This window comes from Sceloporus occidentalis, unplaced genomic scaffold (assembly GCF_023333645.1).
Source record: "Sceloporus occidentalis isolate IW3139 unplaced genomic scaffold, rSceOcc1.0.p SCAF_82, whole genome shotgun sequence".
NCBI lineage: Eukaryota > Metazoa > Chordata > Lepidosauria > Squamata > Phrynosomatidae > Sceloporus > Sceloporus occidentalis.
In genome coordinates, this window is record NW_028317062.1 from 2,546,493 (window position 1) to 2,568,777 (window position 22,285).

Consider the following 22,285-nt stretch of genomic DNA (forward strand, 5'->3'; position numbering starts at 1 on the left):
GAATGTGGCAAAAGAGAATGGCCAGAAAATCAGGAAGCATTTCTCAAGCTGGTATACTTTTTCTAAAGGCGTTTCTTCAACTCTGATGCATGCATGTTAATTCAAACCTACACGTAACAGTAATGCTTTAGCACAGGTGAGATCTCTGTGGTTATTAGTTGGGTACCGCTGATTAACACAAAGTTTTTCAAATTAAAAAACTCTGTAGATCTTTAAACAGAAAAGTTGCTGCTATCATGTTAACTCAAGGAAGATGTTGGGAAACGGGTTTCCTACCCAAACATAATATACCTAACATGGAACAGTTATATTTTGATATAAGAGTGTAATTAAGTAATTCACATGAAATGCTACCAGGATCACATGATAATTCTCATAGAAACATATTTCATTTGGCCAACACAAAAGTGTATTTATGTTAATTATTTGGCACACGATAGTGTGGGCTAAATTCCAAATCCTTCGATGGTTGTAGAACCAAGTGTAACTTGCTACCTGGCAAACTAAGTAGAACGTGAGGAAGCATTAGAAGACGTTTTCCTACAGCCGCAGTGACAGGACAGGGGACCATAAAGCGTAGTGGGAGAAAGTGAAAGCTTCGCTGTCAGACAAGCCTTCCAGTCTCTAGAAGACTGGACTGAGAACAACAAGGTGCAAGAAGATGAATTAAACCAAATATGAGAGGCCGCTTTCATTGATGATTAGAGAATAACAGTTTGCCTTTGACACAACACCACCAATAGCTTAAAGAGAATATCTGGTTGGTATAACTCCCAGTTAACCCATACTAAACACAGCAATTATGAAATTCAAACTTGCATGGGGTTCGAATTCCTCTTTTTTGCACCTGGTGATTCTCCCTATGGAAGTATAGCAGGGGAGACCCTCTGGGTGCTGGAGGCAAGCCAGGCCAAATGAGAGCAGCCAATGTTACGATGTACTACAAATGATATGTAGATTAGGGCCAGTATTAATGTGATGAAGCAGCTGAATGCATCTCCCATGTTTTCAGGAGAGGGTGCAGGGAAAAGGAAGTCAGCAGCTGCATCATGAATTTTATTTTTGATCCAGTTTGATCAGTTCTAGCATGCTTTAAATCGCTCCAAGTGCATGCAGAAGGATCAGCTGCTTTCGGCATCTTACCCTCATCCCTTCAAATCGTGACAAGGCTCTTAGGGGTCTCAAAGCTCTTAAGGTCCTAAGGGACTTAATGGCACCTAGTTCCGAGTAGCCCAGGGCATTAGCTACAAGGCTTACTAAAGAGACCTACACAGAAACAGAAAAGCAAAGAGAGGTTCCAGACTGTTAGAATCAAAGCCTAACACTGGTTGCACATATTACATCGAAAGAAGGAACCCCAGCTGCCTAAGTCACTTGACAGCATCGACCTGGAAGGAAACGTGGTTGAGAAAGGCATTAGAACAAGAGGGAAAATTTTATGACTGCAAAACTGAAACCACACAAGACAGATAGCGAGGTCTGTTCAAGACGGAGCTGACAAAGTTCTTACCCTGGCCCTTCACTGTCTGTTGATTAAAGATGCTCCGGTTAAATAAAGCCAGACAAAATACCTGTGAGAAAGAATACAGATAAACATATACAGGACATGCTTCTTTCAATTAATTCCTTTGGAATTTAAATACAACAAAAACATATAAAAAAGACAAATTGCTGGTTTTATAGGAGTGTATCGAGTCTAACAATGTACACCCCAAAAGTGCAAAGTGAGAATTGTACATGAATCAAGAAGATGCATAAAACATTAACAAAAAAAAACACCAAGCAAAGAAACAGAGCTGCTAGATTTGCCATAATTGCCTCCTCTTTTGAGCTATGTTCATAATCACAATGATCTATAAAGAAAATACTTTATAACACATCAGGAATTATTTCAGAGCTAGCATTGCACTTTGGTGTGTATTATTTTATATATATATATATATATATATATATATATATACTGATTTGAGTAATTTCACCTTTAACTGTATTGACCTTTACACCATTGGTACAATCGCCAGAGACCAACACCTGCTTGGAAGCAATAGAGTAAGCATGTAGTCCTCTGAAACACAACACTCAATTATCTTCTCCTGTATGACATATATAGGGTCTTTTTGGAAGGGAATTGAATTAAATTTTATAGCCCTCTTAGGTAAAAATAATTATGACATTATTGCATTTTAGCTAAATATATAAGGTATTTTAAGTGGTAGTATAAATAGCTTAATGTCAGTGTTAGCCCTAATTGTAAAATGTATATGGATAGTATATGGTTGTATTCCTGATCTCATTGTTCGGATTGTCCCAAAAAAGGGACATGATTGTGAATTGTTATATGTAATGCAAATATGATATGAACCACAACGTAGCAACAACAATTCTGTTCGTAGTCAGCTGGTATTACCTTGCTTCAAATTGGAAAATAGCTATTTCCGACTGTTACCATGATTTCTATTCTATCCGACATTTTGGCGCAGCAAATTTCAGGTTCGTCATGAGATGTGGCAAGCTGAATTTAGGGGGGTGTTTGTGATCCCCACTACTAGAACATTCCTTCCTTATATGGAGCCAAATATAAGTCAGAATCAGTGTAAGCACATTATATAGTGATAGAAACAAATAGCAGCGAGATCAAGGGAAGGAGGTCTTTAGAATATATAAAAAAACACCTATATTATATGGAAGTACGAAGAAGCATCCGGGGTTCCTTCTCCATTTCAAAATCAGCCATTAAGGAGAAAAACTAAACAAATGACTTATCAAGACGTGCAAACGTTTAAATGTCACCCAAACCATTTCACAAATTAATATTTGCCAAGTGTTTTTATCTGCTTCAGGGACCTGAAATCCAAATGTGAACAAAACAGTTATGTATTACTACTGGCATATAATCTGAGAATATGTTTATATAGGGTGGTTTGGGGTCAGAATAATGCTGCAATTTAGTGATGCCCAATCTACTCTTGAGCTTTGTTTAGGAAACTGAAAAGTATTTAATTCATGATATGCTTTTGAAGACTGTTACTTTTGTAATTGATATTCCACCCATCGTGATTTCAGTGACATCATATAACATATTATCCATTTTACTTTTGAGTACCCAGATATAAATAAGACCCCAATATAAATTAGACCCCATTCATGTTTTCTCAGGAACTGTTTAACTATAGCTTTTTTGTCACGTGACATAATTATTAGGCACCAAAAGTATTCTAATTTTAGATGGCTACACAAATCAAAATTGAAAACAAAGAAATAATACATACATCAACAATGAGGAAATCAAGCCAGCACCAGGCATTAGTGAAGAATTTCACAAATCCATAAGCCAGCCACTTCAGCAACATTTCCAAGATGAAGATGTAAGTGAAAACTTTATCTGCATACTCAAGTACGGTTCTTATGACTTTCCTTTGTTCGATGTAAACATCTTCAAAAGCCTGCCAAAGTGTATTAAAAGACCGTGAGATAACCTAAAATCACGTGCTATGTGCTAAAATAAAAATAGTAAATGCAAATAATACTTCCCAAATAAGACCGCAGCTGCCCAAAAAAGACACTCTTCCTCAGGGTGTAGAAATTCAAACCAACCAATCAAAGTGTATTAAAGCAACATGCATTAAAATACAACTAATGAGTTTGGTAAAAAAAAAAAAAAAGGAAAGCAAAAGGAAAACAAACAATATATAGGTCCATACTAAACAGTGGAATTGGTAATATGGTAATGAGTTAATCTTTACATAATTTTTATGTTATCGCTCTATAAATTCCCGTTTTCAAATAGAACTTACCAGTGCGCCACTGCTTAACAAGATCATGAAGATGATAAATGTTTCAAACCAGTTGTGTTCCACTATGAGAAAACATGTTTTACGCAAGGTCCACCAAGTCTTTCCCAAACCATCTTCTATGCTGACGTCACAAATCTTGAAACGTGCCACACACCCTTTAACAAAACACATGTTCTTAAAGAGCGGTAGTGTTAGGTTTTCTGAATGGTCAAAGCATGTTACACTTGTAAAGTAAGCTATAAATGATATAGTGTATATTAAATAGGTGCTTCAGGCATTCTGAATATTGTTTATAGTACACGGAAGATTGATGCATCGCAACAAAATGAAACACTTTATATGACAACCCGATTCTAAAATAAAATAAACGGGTCTACTACTGCAATAAGATCTTTGAGTTTTATACGAGTATTCACCCTCTGTAAAACAATTATCGGGATCTAGGTACTCCTCTGGCTGTTCAACAGGCACCTCCTCTTCTTCTGGCTTAATGTCAATTGTACTCCCTTCTGAAGAACTGGTATCATCAAGTTTCTGAAACAAACATCATCATTAGAAAATGCATATGCAATACAGTAGACATATATTGGACATCTAGCCCCCCAAGATAATTATCCTAAAACCATACCCCAGAAAACCCTCAGAGAAGTTCACAAAGTCAAAATTTCACCAGGGCATCTGTTTTGAAGACATATCTGCTGTGGTAACTTTCAACAGTGGAAGGGCTTTTACGATGAAGAATTCCCTTTATATTATAACATCAGCCTGATTCCTGCTAAGATGACAGCTGTTCCATGAAGGGGGATGAAACATAAAGTATCCCTAGATGTATAGATGTAGATCTATCCTTTACAAATGCTTGACCTGTATTAAATCTGTGGTCTTCTTACAACTTGGAAGAGGCCATGTGTCAAACAACAGAAATTGAATTACACAGATTATTCTGTATCTGGAAGTGAATAGAGATAAGGGACCAGAAACTCAATAGCATCATACAGGAGATACCAGAGATGGTTGGCCCTGAGAGGTACATAGAGGTACATCCAACATACAGCTCCTTACTGATTCATAATCAAAATTATCTAAGCGCACTCTTCTTTAGATGGCCTGCATAGTGTGCAAGATCAACACTGCACCCCAACAGCCCATAGACATGTCATAGTTAAATTACATGACGTGACAGATATGACATATCTAATACTACAAGCAAGGCAGAGTAGGCATTGTTTTAAAAACTGCACCAAATATCAGCCTTTTCAATCCTTTAATGCTGAACGGAACCCAAACGTGTCAATGTTTAATCTTGATCAGATACCACTTGGGGCCTTACAGTTTGTCAAAAGGGACATCATTGAAATTTGCAGGCTTCCAGTAAGACAACAGACCCAGCTTTAACAGAAACACAAAGGTGCATAGTCATTTAGTAGTTGTAGAAGCCAAGAACTTACATCTTTACTGCCATCATCATCGCTGCTAAAATCTTCTGTGTTGAGATTTTCAAAGTCTGACTCTCCCACTGCAATGGGCACTTTGACTGTAAGGTTTGGGTTATTTATAAAAGACATGTGGTCTTCATCTATTATATATTTTTCCACACTACTTCCAATACCGCTGGTGGTGCCATTCCCATTTTTCTGGTAATCCATGTCTCTGTTGATGTCTGCACCAGTGTGATTTACTAAGCAGTTTATTTTCTTTTCATATGCATCATCCAGTGGCTTGACCTCATCTGAATCCCTATTTTTGAAATGCTTCTGCACAAAGTCATGTACTTTGAGTTTAATCCAAGCTATTCCTTTTTTGATGCGGATGACCGATATTTGGAGGTTGTTCATTTCCCCATCATCATCAGAGGCAGCCAAATTGTCAGCACTGAAGGAGCTCAGTAGCAAAGCAAGGAACAAATTCAGTACCTGATTAAGGGAGGTAGTAAATAAGAATCAGTATAAGTGACATTTTTCCCACTGCTCGATGGGCTGGTTACAATGAAGATCTCTGATCTCTCCAAAGGGTCAATTTACACTATGCAGGACTGTGGTCAACACAGCCTCCATAGAAGGTAGTAAAAGGTGCTGTGAGCATTTAAATATGGGTCAGGTCTAGGGCAACATTCAAGGTGAACACTGCACCGAGTGTAACTTCAGGAAGTACTTTGTAAAAAGTTGTACTCCTCTATTTTTGTAATACTTGAATACCATCATAGAGTATTATGACTGTAATTTATTAACTTTATTATTTGATGGTAGAACTTCCCATGAAACATTTTATAGAAGTGGTTATTTTAGGGGGGTTTAAACATGAGCAAAACAGGCATTAGGCTTTCCTGAATATAACACAAGGAACTGCCAGACTAGTAGGCGGAATCTCAAATTCTATGTTTCTGTATGTTCCAAGTTCTAAAAGGATGAAAGACAATCCAACTAGCAGTCACAACATTACACATTTTCTGAAAGACTTATATAAACACATTATATAACTATATATATACTGACCACCAAGTTACCAATGACCATCACCATCATAAAGACAATGAGACACATTGCTTGTCCTGCAACCTCCATGCAATCCCACATGGTTTCAATCCACTCTCCACACAACACCCGGAAAACGATAAGAAAAGAATGGAAAAAATCATTCATGTGCCACCGAGGTAAGACACAATCTGGGTTTATCTTGCAGACACAGTCCTTGTAATTTTTTCCAAACAACTGCATCCCAACTACAGCAAAAATGAACACAATGATGGCCAACACCAAGGTCAGGTTACCCAAGGCACCAACAGAATTTCCAATGATTTTTATTAGCATGTTCAATGTCGGCCACGACTTGGCTAATTTGAAGACTCTCAACTGAAAAGAAAAAAAAAAAAGTAAAACATCTAGTTATGACACCTGAATTGATTTAAAAATAAAGCTCAAAAGCATGTGTTTCAAAGTTTACAACCAATATATACATAACTATAATACACACACAAATATACATGTACTTATATTTTACGTGTGTCTGTGCACGTTCAGGTTCAATGTACAATGTTTACATTTGCAAACCTATTTTGACTGGATAGCTGTTTTTTTAATGTGTGGCTATGGCTTATTCTACCAATTACTACTCAAAATATTTGAATTTGAAATCCTGACATTCATTTTCAAATATTATCATTATTATGGGATTATTTCTGCTTCCCTCATACATTCCCTCTGAGAAATTATTTCAGAATAGACAAATAATTTAAATATTGCTGATATCAACAATCACTATTGGCTATTGCTGATAGATTTAAACATTAACTATTTTATGTAATATGAAAACTGCATCAGCAAATATTAACTTAATTAAGGTAAAAGATCCCCAAATTCTAGTTACTCTAAGAAAGCTAGTCTATACATTACTCTGGAAAACAGAATTTCCATATTTAAGAATGTCTCGGCCTGGAATGCAAACCAAATGATTGACACTCAATGGGTTAAAGAGTATTATTAATTGAAAGAAATATTCATTTAAAATGTAAAAATAGACGTAAGACCAAACAAAACCAAAATTACCACTTTCTTCATTATAGACCAAATTAGAGAATTTATGAATCAAATGAGGTGACTAGAAAACCCTTACATTCTCAAAGATTTTTATTTTGGTGTGGGATGGTGATCTTCTTAAATTCACGTAATAAAATTTAAACTTGCAAGCTTCGACACGGACAGACTATGTGGAAATTAGTGGATATTAAAGATTTATGGTGCAAAGATGCTAATCCAATTGGAAAAAATGCAATTTTGCACCCCCTACTTCAATATAAATAATAATAGAACAAATAGGTGGATGTTGATATGATTGATAAATAAATCCCAAGATTGTCTTGTCACTTTGGGAAAGTATTGAGACACATATTTTTAAATAGTTTTTGTTTAAGTTTCTTTCACAATTTCAAATAGGTGCTAATGTAAAAAGTCAAATAGGATATACCAATCGAAAGGAACGCAGGACGGAAAGCCCTTCCACGCCTTGAAGGCCTAACTCCATTAAACTGAGGCTCACAATAAAGCTGTCAAATATGTTCCAGCCCTCCTGAAAATAATAATATGGATCCATCGCTACTAGCTTTAGGACCATTTCAGCAGTAAAAATGCCGGTAAAAACCTACAAGAGAAATAAAATGTAAGGCATTCTTTTTTTAAATTTAGGAATGAAAAACTGAGAACATCATGCATTTAACACAAAGTGAGGCACAGTTAAATTTTTCTTCTAAAAAAATTAACAGAATTGCAGTTCTAAATAAATAACATGATTTTACAGACCTGTCTTCCTATGCTACATTGTGTAAAATGTAGTTCTGCAAATGTTCTGAAAAGGGATTCTCAACTGTTTCATTCATAAAAGAAACCATAATCTGATGGCAGCATAGCAGGAATAGGGACTGACCAAGATGCACTGGCACTTTACAACTGTCTGGCGCATGGTACATTTTTATACTCACAGAGCAGGCTGCCCTACAAATCAAGCTGGAGGACGCACACTGTAGGAACCAACCTGCCTCTCCAATAGGCAAGTATGGGGTGCCATTGGCCAGCAGCCCACCATGATTTTGGCCAGTCCGGGGCTGAAAGGCAGTGTAACTAACAAGAGTTCATTTCTATACAGACTAGTAGAACAGCACAGAGGAAAGGGGGTTTGCACATTTCCCCATGCATAGCTCAAGGTAGTGTACCTTAATACAAACATGTAATACAGAAATGTTCTAGGACTTAACATTGCTGCATATGAAGTGTTTACTAGCATGTGATGACATGATATGAAGCACAAACTGTATGAATGAAATGTCTTACCAGATTCCCCACATATAAGACGTGTTCAAATTGTTTGGTCATTGGATAGTGTTCCATAGCCATGAATAATGTGTTGAGAACAATACAAATGGTGATGGCCAGGTCAACAAAGGGATCCATTACAATCATATTCACAATAGTTTTAATTCGGATCCACAAAGGGCTACATGTCCATATTAGAAAAGTGTCTGCAAATTTGTACCACCAAGGTGGACACTTCTTCTGTGACTCTTCCAATTCTATAAAGAGAGGGAAAAAAACACGTTCTAAAACGGGGAAAGGATAAGATTATCTGTATTTCCTACACTATAGTATTTTTACTATACTATGGGATTAGCCGCAAATTCGAACTACAAAAACACATACAGGTGCACTCCTAGACATCATATGAGGTACTTATTTAGGGCTGTCAACGATTTTCATTATCGATTAGTCAAATCGATTATCGATTATAAAAAGAGGTTTTTGTCAGCAAATGCTCTAAAAAACTCATCTCCTTCTATAATCCGACCTCAAACAGAGATCGGATTATAACACTAGAATCCAGATCCCCTGCAACGCTGCAGGGGACCTGGATTCCCTTCACTGTCTTCCGCCTCTCCCCTCCACTTCCTCTGGCGCTCCTACAATGCAGCACCAGCATCACATGACCTTCATCGTAGGTCCATCGTTGAAGCCCCAGCGGAAGTGAAGGGGAGTAACGGAGGCTGTCTGTGCGCATCGTGCAGACCCCCACCGGCTGACAGAGAATCCAGGTCTCCTGCAGAGGATCATCCTCTCTGTCAGCTGGTGGGGTGTCTGCGCGATGCGCATAGACAGCATCCGTTACTCCCCTTCACTTCCGCTGGGGCTTCTATGAAGCTCTAGTGAAAGTGCCTGTCAGCAACGGAGGTTCACAAGACACCAGGGAGTCGGGGAGAGAGAGAGTGGTGTATGGGAGGGGGGAGGAGTCAGAGGGGTGTATGCGAGCCACCCTCCCCGACACACCACTCTGCCTCCTCCTCCTCCCATACACCACTCTGCCTTTTTCCCCGACTCCTTGGTGTCTTGTGAACCTCCGTTGCTGACAGGAGGCAGAGTGGTGATAATGAATTTCAGGGTGGTGTGGGCATTTATAGGGGGCGGAGTGGCATATAGGGAGGTATAAGGCATAAATGGGGGTGAGTGGCATATTGGAAGGTATAAGGCATATTGGAAGTTATAAGGCATATCAGGGGGCACAGTGGCATATAGGGGGTATAAGGCATATCAGGGGGGCATAAGACATATCTGGGGGTATAAGGTATATCAGGGGGTCAGTTGCATATCACTGGCATATAAAGAGTATAAGGCATATCTGGGGGCACAGTGGAATCTCTGGCATATAGGAGGTATAAGGCATATCTGGGGGCAGAGTGGCAAGCTGGGGGTCAGATGTGCATAACCGGGGACAGTTTGGCAAATAAAAGAAAATATAAACAAGGCTTTTTTCTCATAGTTTTTATTAAATATGAAAAATAGTTAACATATGAATTAATATTTACTAATAACTTTGTATTAAAACCTAGTTTGAGAAACACTGTTTTGGGGTTCTTGTAGCTTTTATTATTATGTCAGTAAAATAAGAAGGTGAATAGAGAAATGCCATTGTGATAAAGAGATGAAAGTGAAAATTTTAAGTTTTTTATTCTGCTGGGTTTTTTTTGTTTTAACACCCAGTTTGTTCATTGCATTATTTTAAATGAAAGAAAAATTTACATTTTTTTTCATCCGAATAATCGATTAATGGAAAAAATAATCGGCCAACTAATCAATTATTAAAATTATCGTTAGTTGCAGCCCTATACTTATTCTCGCCATAGTAAATACAAAAGTAAATTTATATGGGGTATAGTAACTCTCACTTTATGATTCTTTCTTATTCAAAGTGGTATGAAACAGTATTTGCCGATATTTGCTGATAAGGACAATTAAGATCATCCAGTGTGTCCTGTTTTTTTTTCCTGCTGTAAAAACCTTAATCCTTACATAGTTCTTGGTCTTGCCATACTCAGGATATGCTTATTTATTCTTGGCAGGTCCCAGCAGCAACAGCAATTAAAATCGAGGCTGTGATACTGTTGTATCAAATCGGCAAGAATGGCCACCTTCCTAGGTGGCTGCTATTTGCTTTAAAAATAATCCCTGTACAGAGTTAAGGATCTCTCTTCTTTTGGCAGAGCCAGCTATTCAACAGAGATTAAAGCCACCTGACCTTGCATTAACCATTAACCGAATGAGAAATGCCGCATTACACATATATTTAGTGAATGCTATCCATTATTAATCACATGATATATAAAAGATAAATATATATTTTACCTTCTACAAGTGTTTGTGTTAGAACACTGAGAACACTGTTTGCTCGATTCCTTCTTCCAAATGAGGCATTCAGTTGATCCATTGACACTCTGAGAGACGCAGAAGGCTTCCTTTTTACCTCTACCTCTGACATAGGCTGCACAGAATACATTTACAAAATGAGAAAAATCATTCAATTGAACTTTTGTTGATTTCGTATACCCATGAACTCATACATAGAGCAGGTCTGCCATTTCCCATGGCTAATCTACCCCACTAATGTGCTGAACTGATAAAAATAAAGTAAGGGGTGTGAGGGGCAAATGAGCAGAAATCAAGGGAGCAAAACGAACTTTAAAGGGCTTAAACAAGCAATAATAACAGAAGTCGAAGAGTGGGACATAAAAATCACCAAGAGAGTGGGTGAATATTAAACGCATTGATAAAATTATACGCATTAAATATGCCCTAATGTCCCTTTTCATTCCTATGGCAACACGAGAGTTGCCTTGTGTCAAAAGTCATTTAAGTGTTCCCAGCAAAAATACAAATGACGCAACTATTGTATTCCAAAGAATTTCTGGCAAGGGTTCGGTCATTTAACGAAACTAAAAATTATGTTTCCAAGTATGTTAGATTCAGCAGAGCAGGTAGAACTGCAGTGTTAAGTTCAAAATACCACCAACTGATGAAAACCTTACATTTTAAGGTTAGGAGCCCGTTCACACTACGAGACTGTGGCTTAACATTTGGTGAACACAACACTAAGCTCGCCTTTCCTATGCATAATATTAACTACCAAGCTATCCCTTCTTCAGCGTACTGCAACAAAAACACGCTTCATCACATATACCTACAATACAGATTAAGGGATCAGCCAACCTAAATGCTTTCTTGGTGCATACTGGATATTGTAACTCATGTTAACCTATTACGTTTGATAAAGAGTCTTCAATGCATTGCAGACAACTCGCTCTTAGCCACGACTGGCATTAAAATTACTGCAACTAACCATTTTAAGTTATATACAAAAGTTTTGCAAGCCTACCAGTGTGCAGTCACCTATAACCTGGGTGATAATCTATAGTTTGGGTGAGAAGGTTAAGTAGAAACATAGATGAGGTATTTTTATACCTATGTATCTTATTTGTCAAAAGAATTATCAAAAGAAACAGATTTACTTCCTTAACATGCATCATGCTAATCTAGGAGTACCCCATGCTAGGTTAGATAGAACACACCGAGTAACATATTAAACTAACATGCTAACTAGAGAGGGTCAAAGTGTAAACACAAGAAAAAGAGAAATTCCATTTTTTTTTTTCAGCAGAACGAGGCAAAAGCAGACTGGAAATTAGATAAGGGTTTCTGTACCAGATTCTGCTACATTTAATTTCCATTTAAGTATTAAAAATGAGATCTCAGAGTATCTGAGACAAGATGTTTCAACCTATATTGACAAAATGCTTTTTTTAGCCCTTTGTTGTGAAAAAGATCATTTCCACAATCAATGCAAAGGTTTTTGAGATTGTAACACTCGTGTGCCTAGTCAGCCTTGCGTGAGATGGACTACATTTCCTATAAAGGCTGATATGTTTATTGGCAGCAACATTCAAAGGCAGCTTATATGTGTATATGTATATATGCTCACACCTGGCTCTCTGATTAAAACTCATCTCAATCTGCCGTGAGTTGAGTTTTTAATAAGCAGGATTCATATCTTTGGTTTGAGCCTGTGATGTTTGTGCACAAGAGTTTCATGGAGAGTTATGGTTTCACCTTCCCCACTTAACTATGTTTTACGAAGGGACAGCACTGGCAAGTTTCTTTAGGAAACTGCAGGAAAAGGAGCTGGTCCTGTTAATGTATAATTCAAAGAGTGAGGAGACATTGCAGAAATCTCAGTGATTTTACTCTGCATTACACAGTTGCCAAGCTTCTCCAGCAGCATAATATTATTGGGGATGGACCAACCTTTTCAATGTACAGTCAAGGAGTTCAAAACCCACAGGTCTCATTCCTCATATCCCCTCTTTGAGAAGACTCACTCTCGGTATTAGTAGTTCCTTTCAAATGATTAAGCTTGTCAGTGTATTTGTTTCTTCCTCTATTACATTAGCAAATGGTTTGGAGAACGTATCAAGCGTTTAAGGCTATGCTACGTCGAGGAAAATTTCCAGTCTGTTTTCGCCTTCATGTTAGATGCATTAGAGTTGGTTAATTTAAAGGAAAATGCAGAATTTGAGTATAGGTTTCAAGAAAGGATTGCATTAGAGGTTAGGAAAAAAAACAATACTCATTCCATCAGGAAAGGATCCGTTGGTGTTTTTGAGGGCGGCATACAGGAAAGCAGGATTGACCGCCATGCCTAGACTAAACTACTAATAGACTTTCTTACGCTGTCATCGGTAGCTGCCTTATCTATTTTCACCTCAGGCAGAAGACGTCCACCAGGCATTTTGGAACCGGGACCACCAATTAACGACACCACTCCATTACAATCCACCGTGCTATTTCTTTTCCCATTTCTCCTGAGATTTGTGAAGATGCGTGAAGAGCGGCTCCCCTGGCTGTACCCGCTGTTATAACTGTTCCTCCTATCGTAGGCTCGGACTGGAATGAAAAGTGAATCTCGCCTGCCTTCACTCTCTTCCACTGTACTGTGTTCATCATCGGCAAACTCATTTTCAGAGACTGGTTCCCTGAATCGTCCACGAAAGCTGAATATGCTGCTCTTGCTGTTGTGTCTTGAGAGATATGGGGACCCTGGGATGCTGAGTAGAGACTAAAACAAATAATAAGAAACATTAACCCTATTCCCCCGCATCTCATACAAGTTGTTACACAATTATACTACAAAATAGCATGAGGCGATTTAACAAGGCATTCCAAAATAGTACATTCATGTGAGTAAATTACGAAAACAATTATTTAAAAAAAGAAAAAAGCACATTATGATGTGTACAGTACTCTGATCTATTACATGGTGCATTTGTTAATTAATTACCTGGTTCATGATTGAAAATTTTCTGCCCAGCCTGTTGTCAGGGTACCAGAACCCTTTCCTCCTCATACCATCTTCAGATTCATACATCTTTTCATTATCACCCTTCTCCTCTCCTTCTGATAGCTCTCTCTGTTTCCGTTTTCTTCTACGGTTTCTTCTTTCCTTTGCACTTTTTGAGCTCAGTTTGGAGAACTCTGAAGAGGTGTGAGACATCCTTGCATCATCTTCTACTGCATCCTCCGTTACTGTGCCAACAGATGTAGCCTGAGCCTGGGTGAGCACCGAGACAATACGTTATTGGCAAGACTGTATAACACCAGCAACGTTAAGCATAATTTAAGCATAATCTTGAGTGCTGTAGTATTTGTTTCTTATTGGTCACTAGTGATATGGAGACACTCATGGTCTGTAGTCTTGCTGATGATCGTGACCCGACTTTGTATGAGCACACTACTATCTGTATCCTGACCTGGCTTTCTATGAGCACACTACTAGTAGCCAAAACTCTTGATGTGGTTCACAGTACCTCCTCTCACTCAATTCAATCCTCCAAAACTGCCTCTGGACAAACATGAATGGAGAGAAGAACCCCTTTAATTGTGATTATTTTTTTGTTTGTTTACAAAATCAAATCATACCTGTGCTTCTTCCTGCATTTTTTTCAGTTGCTCCAGCATTGCCTTGAATTCATTCTCCTTCCGCTCTGCTTCCTCCAAAGTTGCTTGATTTTGTTCCTCATAAGCCATGGCTACCACAGCCAGAATTAAATTCACCAAATAGAACGACCCCACAAAGATAACCAAGACAAAGAAGATCATATATGTTTTTCCAGACGCACGCAAGGTCTACAAAATACAATCAATGCAAGAGAGACCCTGGATGACTGGCAACAGTAAATAGTATCTACATTTATATATAAGAATAAAGTGTAAATAATAGTTTATTGTCACAAACATGCAACAACATGAAAATGGATATTGTCACACTAGTAATGGGGAAGAGAGAGAAAATTTTGTGGTATGTTATATTACGAAAACAAGATGCAGAGTCACTTGAGCTTTTAAGACATGAGAAGGCACTTCTTCAGATGTTATACCTAAGGAGGGGACGTTTAAGTTCTTAAAAGACTACACAACACAAACATGACTGTCAGACTCCAGGCCTAAAAGGTTACAATCGGACCTAGAATTTCTGCATATTCTACTTGCAAATGATTTATTCAAGTGATTCTTATTGTGCAAAGTAACAACTGATACAAAGTTTAGCTAAAAAATATAAGAAAGTGCCACACACATTTAAGACCATCGCTTTCAGGAATAGGAACCCATATATATATACATACCAACAAACATCTCATATAATATCTAAAAAAAGGAAAGGCTATGTCATCAAATGCTCATGTTCATATAGACATGCCTTTCCTTTTTTTTTTTTTTATATTTTATGAATAAGAATCACTGATATTTGACACAATATACATTGTTTCTTTATATATTATAAAATGATTGTTTTTCATACTGATGCAATTGTATCACTTTGCTACTTTGTTATAAATGAATATCTTTCCATGTGTATGGAATCCCCTGCCTTAATCTGATGTTTTTTGCATTGGCACTTTAAATTGCACACATGGTTAATGATTGTTGTAATTAACCTGTTTGTTGCCATATAAACTCACTGCATTCACGTTTGCCATGGCTCGACAAAGACCGTAAGGTCGAAACATTGCCCTTGTTGGTGAATTAAACACACCTCACTTAACTACTGGAGTGCTGAGCGACTTTATTTGTGAGCACACTTATAATGAAATAATTGAAGGACCTGCAACAGCTTTTCAGTTTACTTGGCCAGAAAAATTACTCATATGATCCCTAGGTCTAGCCATTGAAACTGATAGGACTAAAACTGTCCACACTTGTGTAAAACAAGTTGAATATTTGTCCTGAAACTAAACTTCAAATCAAAAAATTCAATAATAATACTTACTAATTGATACAAGTTTTCCCAATAATCCTGAGTCATAAGGCGAAACAAGGCCAAAAAGGCCCAGCCGAATGAATCAAAGCTTGTATAATCATAGTTTGGATTCCTGCCTGCTTTCATACATGTGTAGCCCTCTGGACATTGTCTAAAAAAAACAGAAAGAATCATTTGTTTTATGGGTCCATCATGAAATCAGCACAGCTTTAAACACGTGATGACTAACACCAACAGACATAAGCAAATAATATGCTTCTGATAGATTGATTGAAACAAAGATGTTAATTTGGTATACGATTATTATACTTTCCCTTCTATAGGCATAGTTGTGACATTTACAGCCTGTGGACCACAATATTTTCTACATTATACAAACATCACAAGACTCTCCTGTAGTTCTTGGTTGAGTTATCAAGAAAAAAGTTATCTACTTATTTCTTAACTATTGCTCCCTTTCTTATAGTTATGAAAGAGTAATCTTGCATGTTGTGATCACTTATGTTCCCAAAACTCACAGCAGCCAAAACAGATGCATGACTATATAGGCATTGATTTTAACAAGATATGTAGGAAAAGAAAGCTTACCCAGCATCGGAGCTATTGCCACAAAGTATCGGATCAAGTGCTCCATGGACTTTGTAAAAGTTGGCTGTAAAGTTTATAGCAAAAACATTTGTCATTTAAATATGAATTGACATTAATTTACAAGAATGACTAAACCCTCTGTATTTACATTCTATATAAACTGGATGCCTTATCGAATAATCATTGTCATTCTCAAACTTTTCTGCCTGCAGTTTTACACCTTTCATCCATATTTATAGCTTAATACACTTCTTATAGCAACATCACCTCTTCACACACATTGTCTTCTAAAGACAGACATCTTCTTTGTTCCCATTTTTTATACCTATCAACCAGATTGAGTCCATTAATGGTCTGGAGCACCACCAACGTTTGAATATTATTGCTATTGGAACTAAAATATTAGATAATATAAGACCACTAGAGGTCTAAATGAAACAAAGAACCTGTTTTAGCCCCTTGATGACAATTGACGTGCCAGGCACGTCACAACTTTAAACAGTTGAAGAAAGCGATCTACGATCTTCTTCACCCCAACAGTGTTGCTGTAATGCCTAAGCAACACAGAGATTGGCAGCAGGGGCCCCTTGTGGCCCCTCCCCCAGGTGTCAACATCCGCCATATATTGTATGGCGGCGGACACCTGGTTTAAAAGAGTTTAGGAGGCAATCGTTGATAGAGAGGCATTCAGCCACAACAAACACCCACCAAGAGTATAATTCCTCATTGATGTCACCATCAGGGGAACCTTCCAGTTCCAACAAATACATATATATAAAGTTCATTTTTATGAGCAAGTCCTAAAATTAGCGCTATATCTTCACAAACAATTCTTGCATTGAAAGAGTTGAAATACTGGCATGTTAAATGCCAATGGGGTGTCTAGTTTTAAAAAATGTATGATTGGATGGAGTAAATTGAATTGGCACAGTTGAAAGTTGTCCCAGATGTCAAAATTCCAAAAAATGCACACCTCTCAAAGGTGGTCTTTTACCTCACAAACAACCCAAGAAACCTATGCATGGAGGGTATCACTGTAACCAGGATATGTTGCAGAACATATATTGGGGTATTTGACAGTGGCATATACCAGAAGTTGTAAATTCATACCTGAAGTACAATGTGTGTGGGGAAAAAATACTAATGCAAACTTTGATGAAGGCTGGTGGTTAAATGTGCGCATGGAAAGAGTTAAAATACCAGCATTTGAAATACCGTGTGGTGTCTATTTTTCAAAATATACGTTTGATGGGGTAAAATGAAAAGATGTCCCAAATAGGACATGTGGGCAGACTGTAAAACATGTCAAAATTCCAATTTTGAAAAATGCACACTTCCCAAATGTGACCTTTTTAGTCCCCAAACAACTTGACAAACTCATGCATGGGTTGGTATCACTGTACCCTGGAGATGTTGCTCAACACATATTGGGGTGTTGTTTGACAGCGACATATACCATGAGCTGTAAATTCATACCTAAAGTACAATGTGTGTGGGAAAAATACACACCATCAAATCCAGTCAATTTTATGTTTAAAAGGAAAAAAAGCCTAATTTAGCCAGTATCACTTACCACAGACTATAATCACACAACAATCTCAGAACAATAATTCAAATATATAGATATATATATGAATTATTTATATACATATATACACACATATATTATATATATTATATATATACACGCACACACACACCTATATATATATATAAACATTTGTATGTATGCAATATAATATAAATATTGTCCCATCACATACTTTCGTTGTTTATGTATTCATTAAAGTCAAAACCCTTGCTGCCATTGGCCAAGTATGTTTCATCCATGTTGATTGGCCAAAAAACACACTTGCGCCTTAGATGACCCATGAAAAGCTGAAGACCGATTAAAGCAAAGACGCTGAGGCAAAACACTGTCAAAATCATTACATCTGACAGCTTCTTCACAGACTGAATAAGGGCACCCACAATTGTCTTCAGACCTGCAGAAAGAAACAAACTAATAATTTAAAAATGCAAGATGACAATTTAATTGTGCAAAGCTACATCCTGAGAATGACGGCCCTTGCTCTTGCCTTAGATTCAGAATATCTTTATGTCTATCCCATGCATGCTTAAACTCTCTTACTGCATCATCTATAAAGTGGTGGTGCATAGGCAGGTTCCAGGAGCAGGGGACTGTCTCTTAATCATGTATAGACCTTCCTAGTTCCTGTGATCGGCATGTAGTAAAAACAAATACCCATGCTTGCATATACTATGTATAAAAATACATTTGCAACATCTGTATTGGTTATAATATGGAGTACTGCATGTAAGCTGTATATTTAATCTTTATAGATTTGAATAATTCCCCAATAAATTGCATTTTTTTTTAGCTCCTCTGTATACCACTTCACAGTGGCAGCACAAAGTAGTGATCTAATATTAAATAAAAATGTCTGATTATAATGGTGACAGCAACTTTTGATCAGGTATCACTGTATCCTCCTTCTTATATTTGCCCTATAACCAGGCAATATTTCTTCAGGAGCATTGTTTGGGTTACCCGGTGCTCTCCCTCATCTGGGGGAGTGGCTTTATAGGATGGGTCTAGCTCCGGATAGCATTGAGTCCTATGGGAGTGGGAGGGGAACTGGGGTGGCTACATGATGCTGCAGCGCCCAGGAGAAAGAGCAGCGAGACCTGGGACAGAAGTGCTTCACACATAGGCTCTGGGTCAAACCCTAAGAGTTCCCAGGTATGCTAAAGATTGACTGGGGCTGGACCCAACATCTACTACACACCGCAAGATGGACACCTTTATATCCTATAGAAGATATACTTCATCAGACTTTGAATAACTGCAATGCTGGTAAAAAGAAATTAACCTCAAAGATTACAGACCCATTTAAAATAAAAGGTTCTGGCTTATTACAACTCTTAACTGCTGTCTCCCAAAACTAAAATCCACAACCACGTTCTGAAATTGTAAAACCAGCCGTGTGTGATAAGGTACAACTAGACTGAAAGATATACAGTACAAAATGGCGAACATTAAATAAAAAGATATAACTGTGAAAATTGCTTTACGCGATTGTACCAAAATGCATAATAACAGACAATAGAGAGGCATAACAAATTATTCCATGCAACTTTTTCAATCTGTGCACAATAAGCAAATTCATGAGCGGGACACAAGCAGGGGGTTGAAATATGTCCATGCAAATCATTTAAACTCCAAGGCTGAACAGATATTTCCATTCTCAAAATGGCTATAATCTGGGAATTGTGAATGTGTATTCCATAATACAAAAAAAAATATATCAATCAAGCCAACCCAAAAAGTGATTTATCTTTTCATAGAAATAAGCTTTAAGTGTTGATTGTGCCATGCATGTAAACACTTGGAAATTGCAAGATCTTGAATTTGCGCATATTGTGAAATGTCAAAAAAGCTACTCTAATGTTCCAGCACACGTCACTAATCAGAATGAATGTGTGGTTTAATAAATGCATTTTAAACTGTTTGGGGATCAAGTTCATGTGAATGATAATTGAAGCAAGCATGCTGAACGCTCCTGAATTATAACTAATAGATTGTAAATTCATAAGCAGGGCACTCCTCTTTCTGAGCTATGTTGCCAATCTTATTTATCAATTAATGTAATTCTAAAATACTTTCCTTGCCCTACGGAATCTCATGGTCCTATATAAATAAATCTATTGGAATATATGGAATGCTATACTGTTATTATCTAAAACATCAATCAAGTTGGTTCAACTATTGATTCATGCATTTTCTAGTTTAAAATCACAACACCTGGCCATTTTCAACCTTTGAGGAAGAGCCCTGAGAAGAAGGAGAGAAGTTTCCTGCATAGCTTCCATACATATACCGTATATTCCGGCGTATAAGACGACTTTTTACCCCGAGAAAATCTTCTCAAAAGTCGGGGGTCGTCTTATACGCTGGGTACTAACCGAGACGGAGATTCCCACGAAGCCACGAATCTCTAGGGGAGGGGCGAGTTGAGAAGTTGCCTCCTCTGGGCCGGTCTTCAGGGCCGCGCCGAGGTAGGTGCAAGATCGTGACCTCCCCAACTAGCCCTGATCAGTAGGGCTGGTTGGGGAGATCACGACCTCCCTCTAACTAGCCCAACATTAGGGAGCTCGAGGTCTGGCACTTCAGACCTCGGCTTCCGTGCTCCCTAATCACTACGCGCCGGCTATTGATGCCGAGCACGGGGATGACGTCATGTACCGGCGCTCGGCATCAATTGCCAGTGCGTAGTGATGAGGGAGCAGTAAAGCAGAGGTCTGAAATGACAAACCTCACGCTCCCACGACTGGATGGAAGAAAGAAGATAGAAGATGAGAAAGGTAAGAGATGGGGAGAAAGGGGTGTGAGTGCAGTGTATGTGTATATAGGTTGGTGTGAGATGGTCAGTGTATGTGTATGGTCAGGTGTGTGTAAGAGCAGTGTAGGTATTTGTGTGTTTGTAAGCTGGTGTGTGTGTGTATATATATATATATATGTGTGTGTGTATATATATGTGTATATATATATATATATATATGTGTATATATATATATATATATATATACATACACACACACATGTATATATGTATATATATATATGTGTGTGTAAAGGCAGGGGTGTGTGGTGAGGGCAGTGTATAAATGTGTATGTATGGACAGGTGTATGTTAGTATGTGTAGATATATATATATATATATATATATATATATATAGTGTATGTTAGTATGTGTAGATATATATATATATATATATATATATATATGTGTGTGTAAGGGCAGTGTATGTATGTATATATATGTCTGTATAACAACCAGCCAATCACCGGTAAGGTACATCGCTTGCCGTGATTGGCTGGTTGTTGTATACTGGGTAGAGGGGTAGTCTTATGCGGCGAGTATAGCCCAAATTCTATATTTTAACTGGAAAAGTTGGGGGTCGTCTTATACGCCCAGTCGTCTTATACGCCAGAATATACGGTAAGTCTTGTGTCTTATGCAGTGTACCAATCATGGAAACATGGGGGGGGGTAATGTTCTACAACACTCTTTACTCATTGGTTCGTAATCTTTAAACACATTTTATGCCAGTAATAAAGCCATACAAACCCTACTGGAAGAAAAAAATCATGTGGCCATTAAGTCACATTCCAAAGAACAAAGTGTATTTCCAAAATAGTTAAACTAACATGGCTGTCGCTCTTGAGTGCATAAGTAATATTATATATATGGGGAACACAGTTGTGGTGATTAAGTATTTTATACAAAGCGTTATGCCATTTATGTGGCTGCAATCTACAAATGCATTCTCCTAAACTAAGAACGTATGAGCGTATCTCTTCCTGTAAATACGCTTTTACTATGTTGGTTCAATGCCAAATCAGCTGGGTTGAAGCTACCATTTCCTATATGGATTATTTTAAATATAAATTTTGGCTTTCACCCTTCAATTATGTTTGTGACCGGAGGCTAAAAGTCATAACTGATTCCAAATCACTTACCTGCAAAGCATTATGATATTTCCAAATTTGGTGCCTATCAAATCTATTAGCTGCAAGCTTCTTACTTTAGAAAAGCTACGTCTTTATTAGTAATCTAATTTAGATATATAGGATTTTATACGATGCAGGAAACGTGTCAAAAGCACTATAAGCAATTCAATAGTATATGTGATTTACATGTTACATGTTTCATAAACTTTATCAATGACTCTACACTGTACAGTGCTATCACAACGGGAACCTGTCAGTTGTACAT

At 37.6% G+C, this 22,285-nt stretch overlaps 1 protein-coding gene across 17 annotated transcripts in view; it reads right to left on the reverse strand.

The window, feature by feature from the left end:
• LOC149285256 (sodium channel protein type 8 subunit alpha-like) overlaps positions 1–22,285 on the reverse strand; it is a 45,553-nt gene that overhangs the window by 10,674 nt on the left and 12,594 nt on the right. For 3 of the 17 annotated variants that reach the window (XM_089495564.1, XM_089495565.1, XM_089495555.1), the window contains exons 6-20: positions 18,269–18,490; positions 16,506–16,569; positions 15,927–16,068; positions 14,579–14,785; positions 13,941–14,204; positions 13,365–13,718; positions 10,955–11,090; positions 8,615–8,853; positions 7,755–7,928; positions 6,287–6,643; positions 5,243–5,707; positions 4,211–4,328; positions 3,795–3,949; positions 3,270–3,443; positions 1,144–1,266 (exon numbers count right to left, since the gene is read on the reverse strand). In XM_089495564.1, the coding sequence (XP_089351690.1) occupies positions 1,144–1,266; positions 3,270–3,443; positions 3,795–3,949; positions 4,211–4,328; positions 5,243–5,707; positions 6,287–6,643; positions 7,755–7,928; positions 8,615–8,853; positions 10,955–11,090; positions 13,365–13,718; positions 13,941–14,204; positions 14,579–14,785; positions 15,927–16,068; positions 16,506–16,569; positions 18,269–18,490 (3,194 nt within the window). Of the gene's footprint in view, positions 1–1,143; positions 1,267–3,269; positions 3,444–3,794; positions 3,950–4,210; positions 4,329–5,242; positions 5,708–6,286; positions 6,644–7,754; positions 7,929–8,614; positions 8,854–10,954; positions 11,091–13,312; positions 13,719–13,940; positions 14,215–14,576; positions 14,786–15,926; positions 16,069–16,505; positions 16,594–18,268; positions 18,491–22,285 lie in introns of all 17 variants that reach the window. The other 14 variants (XM_089495571.1, XM_089495573.1, XM_089495562.1 and 11 more) reach the window with 9 other exon arrangements.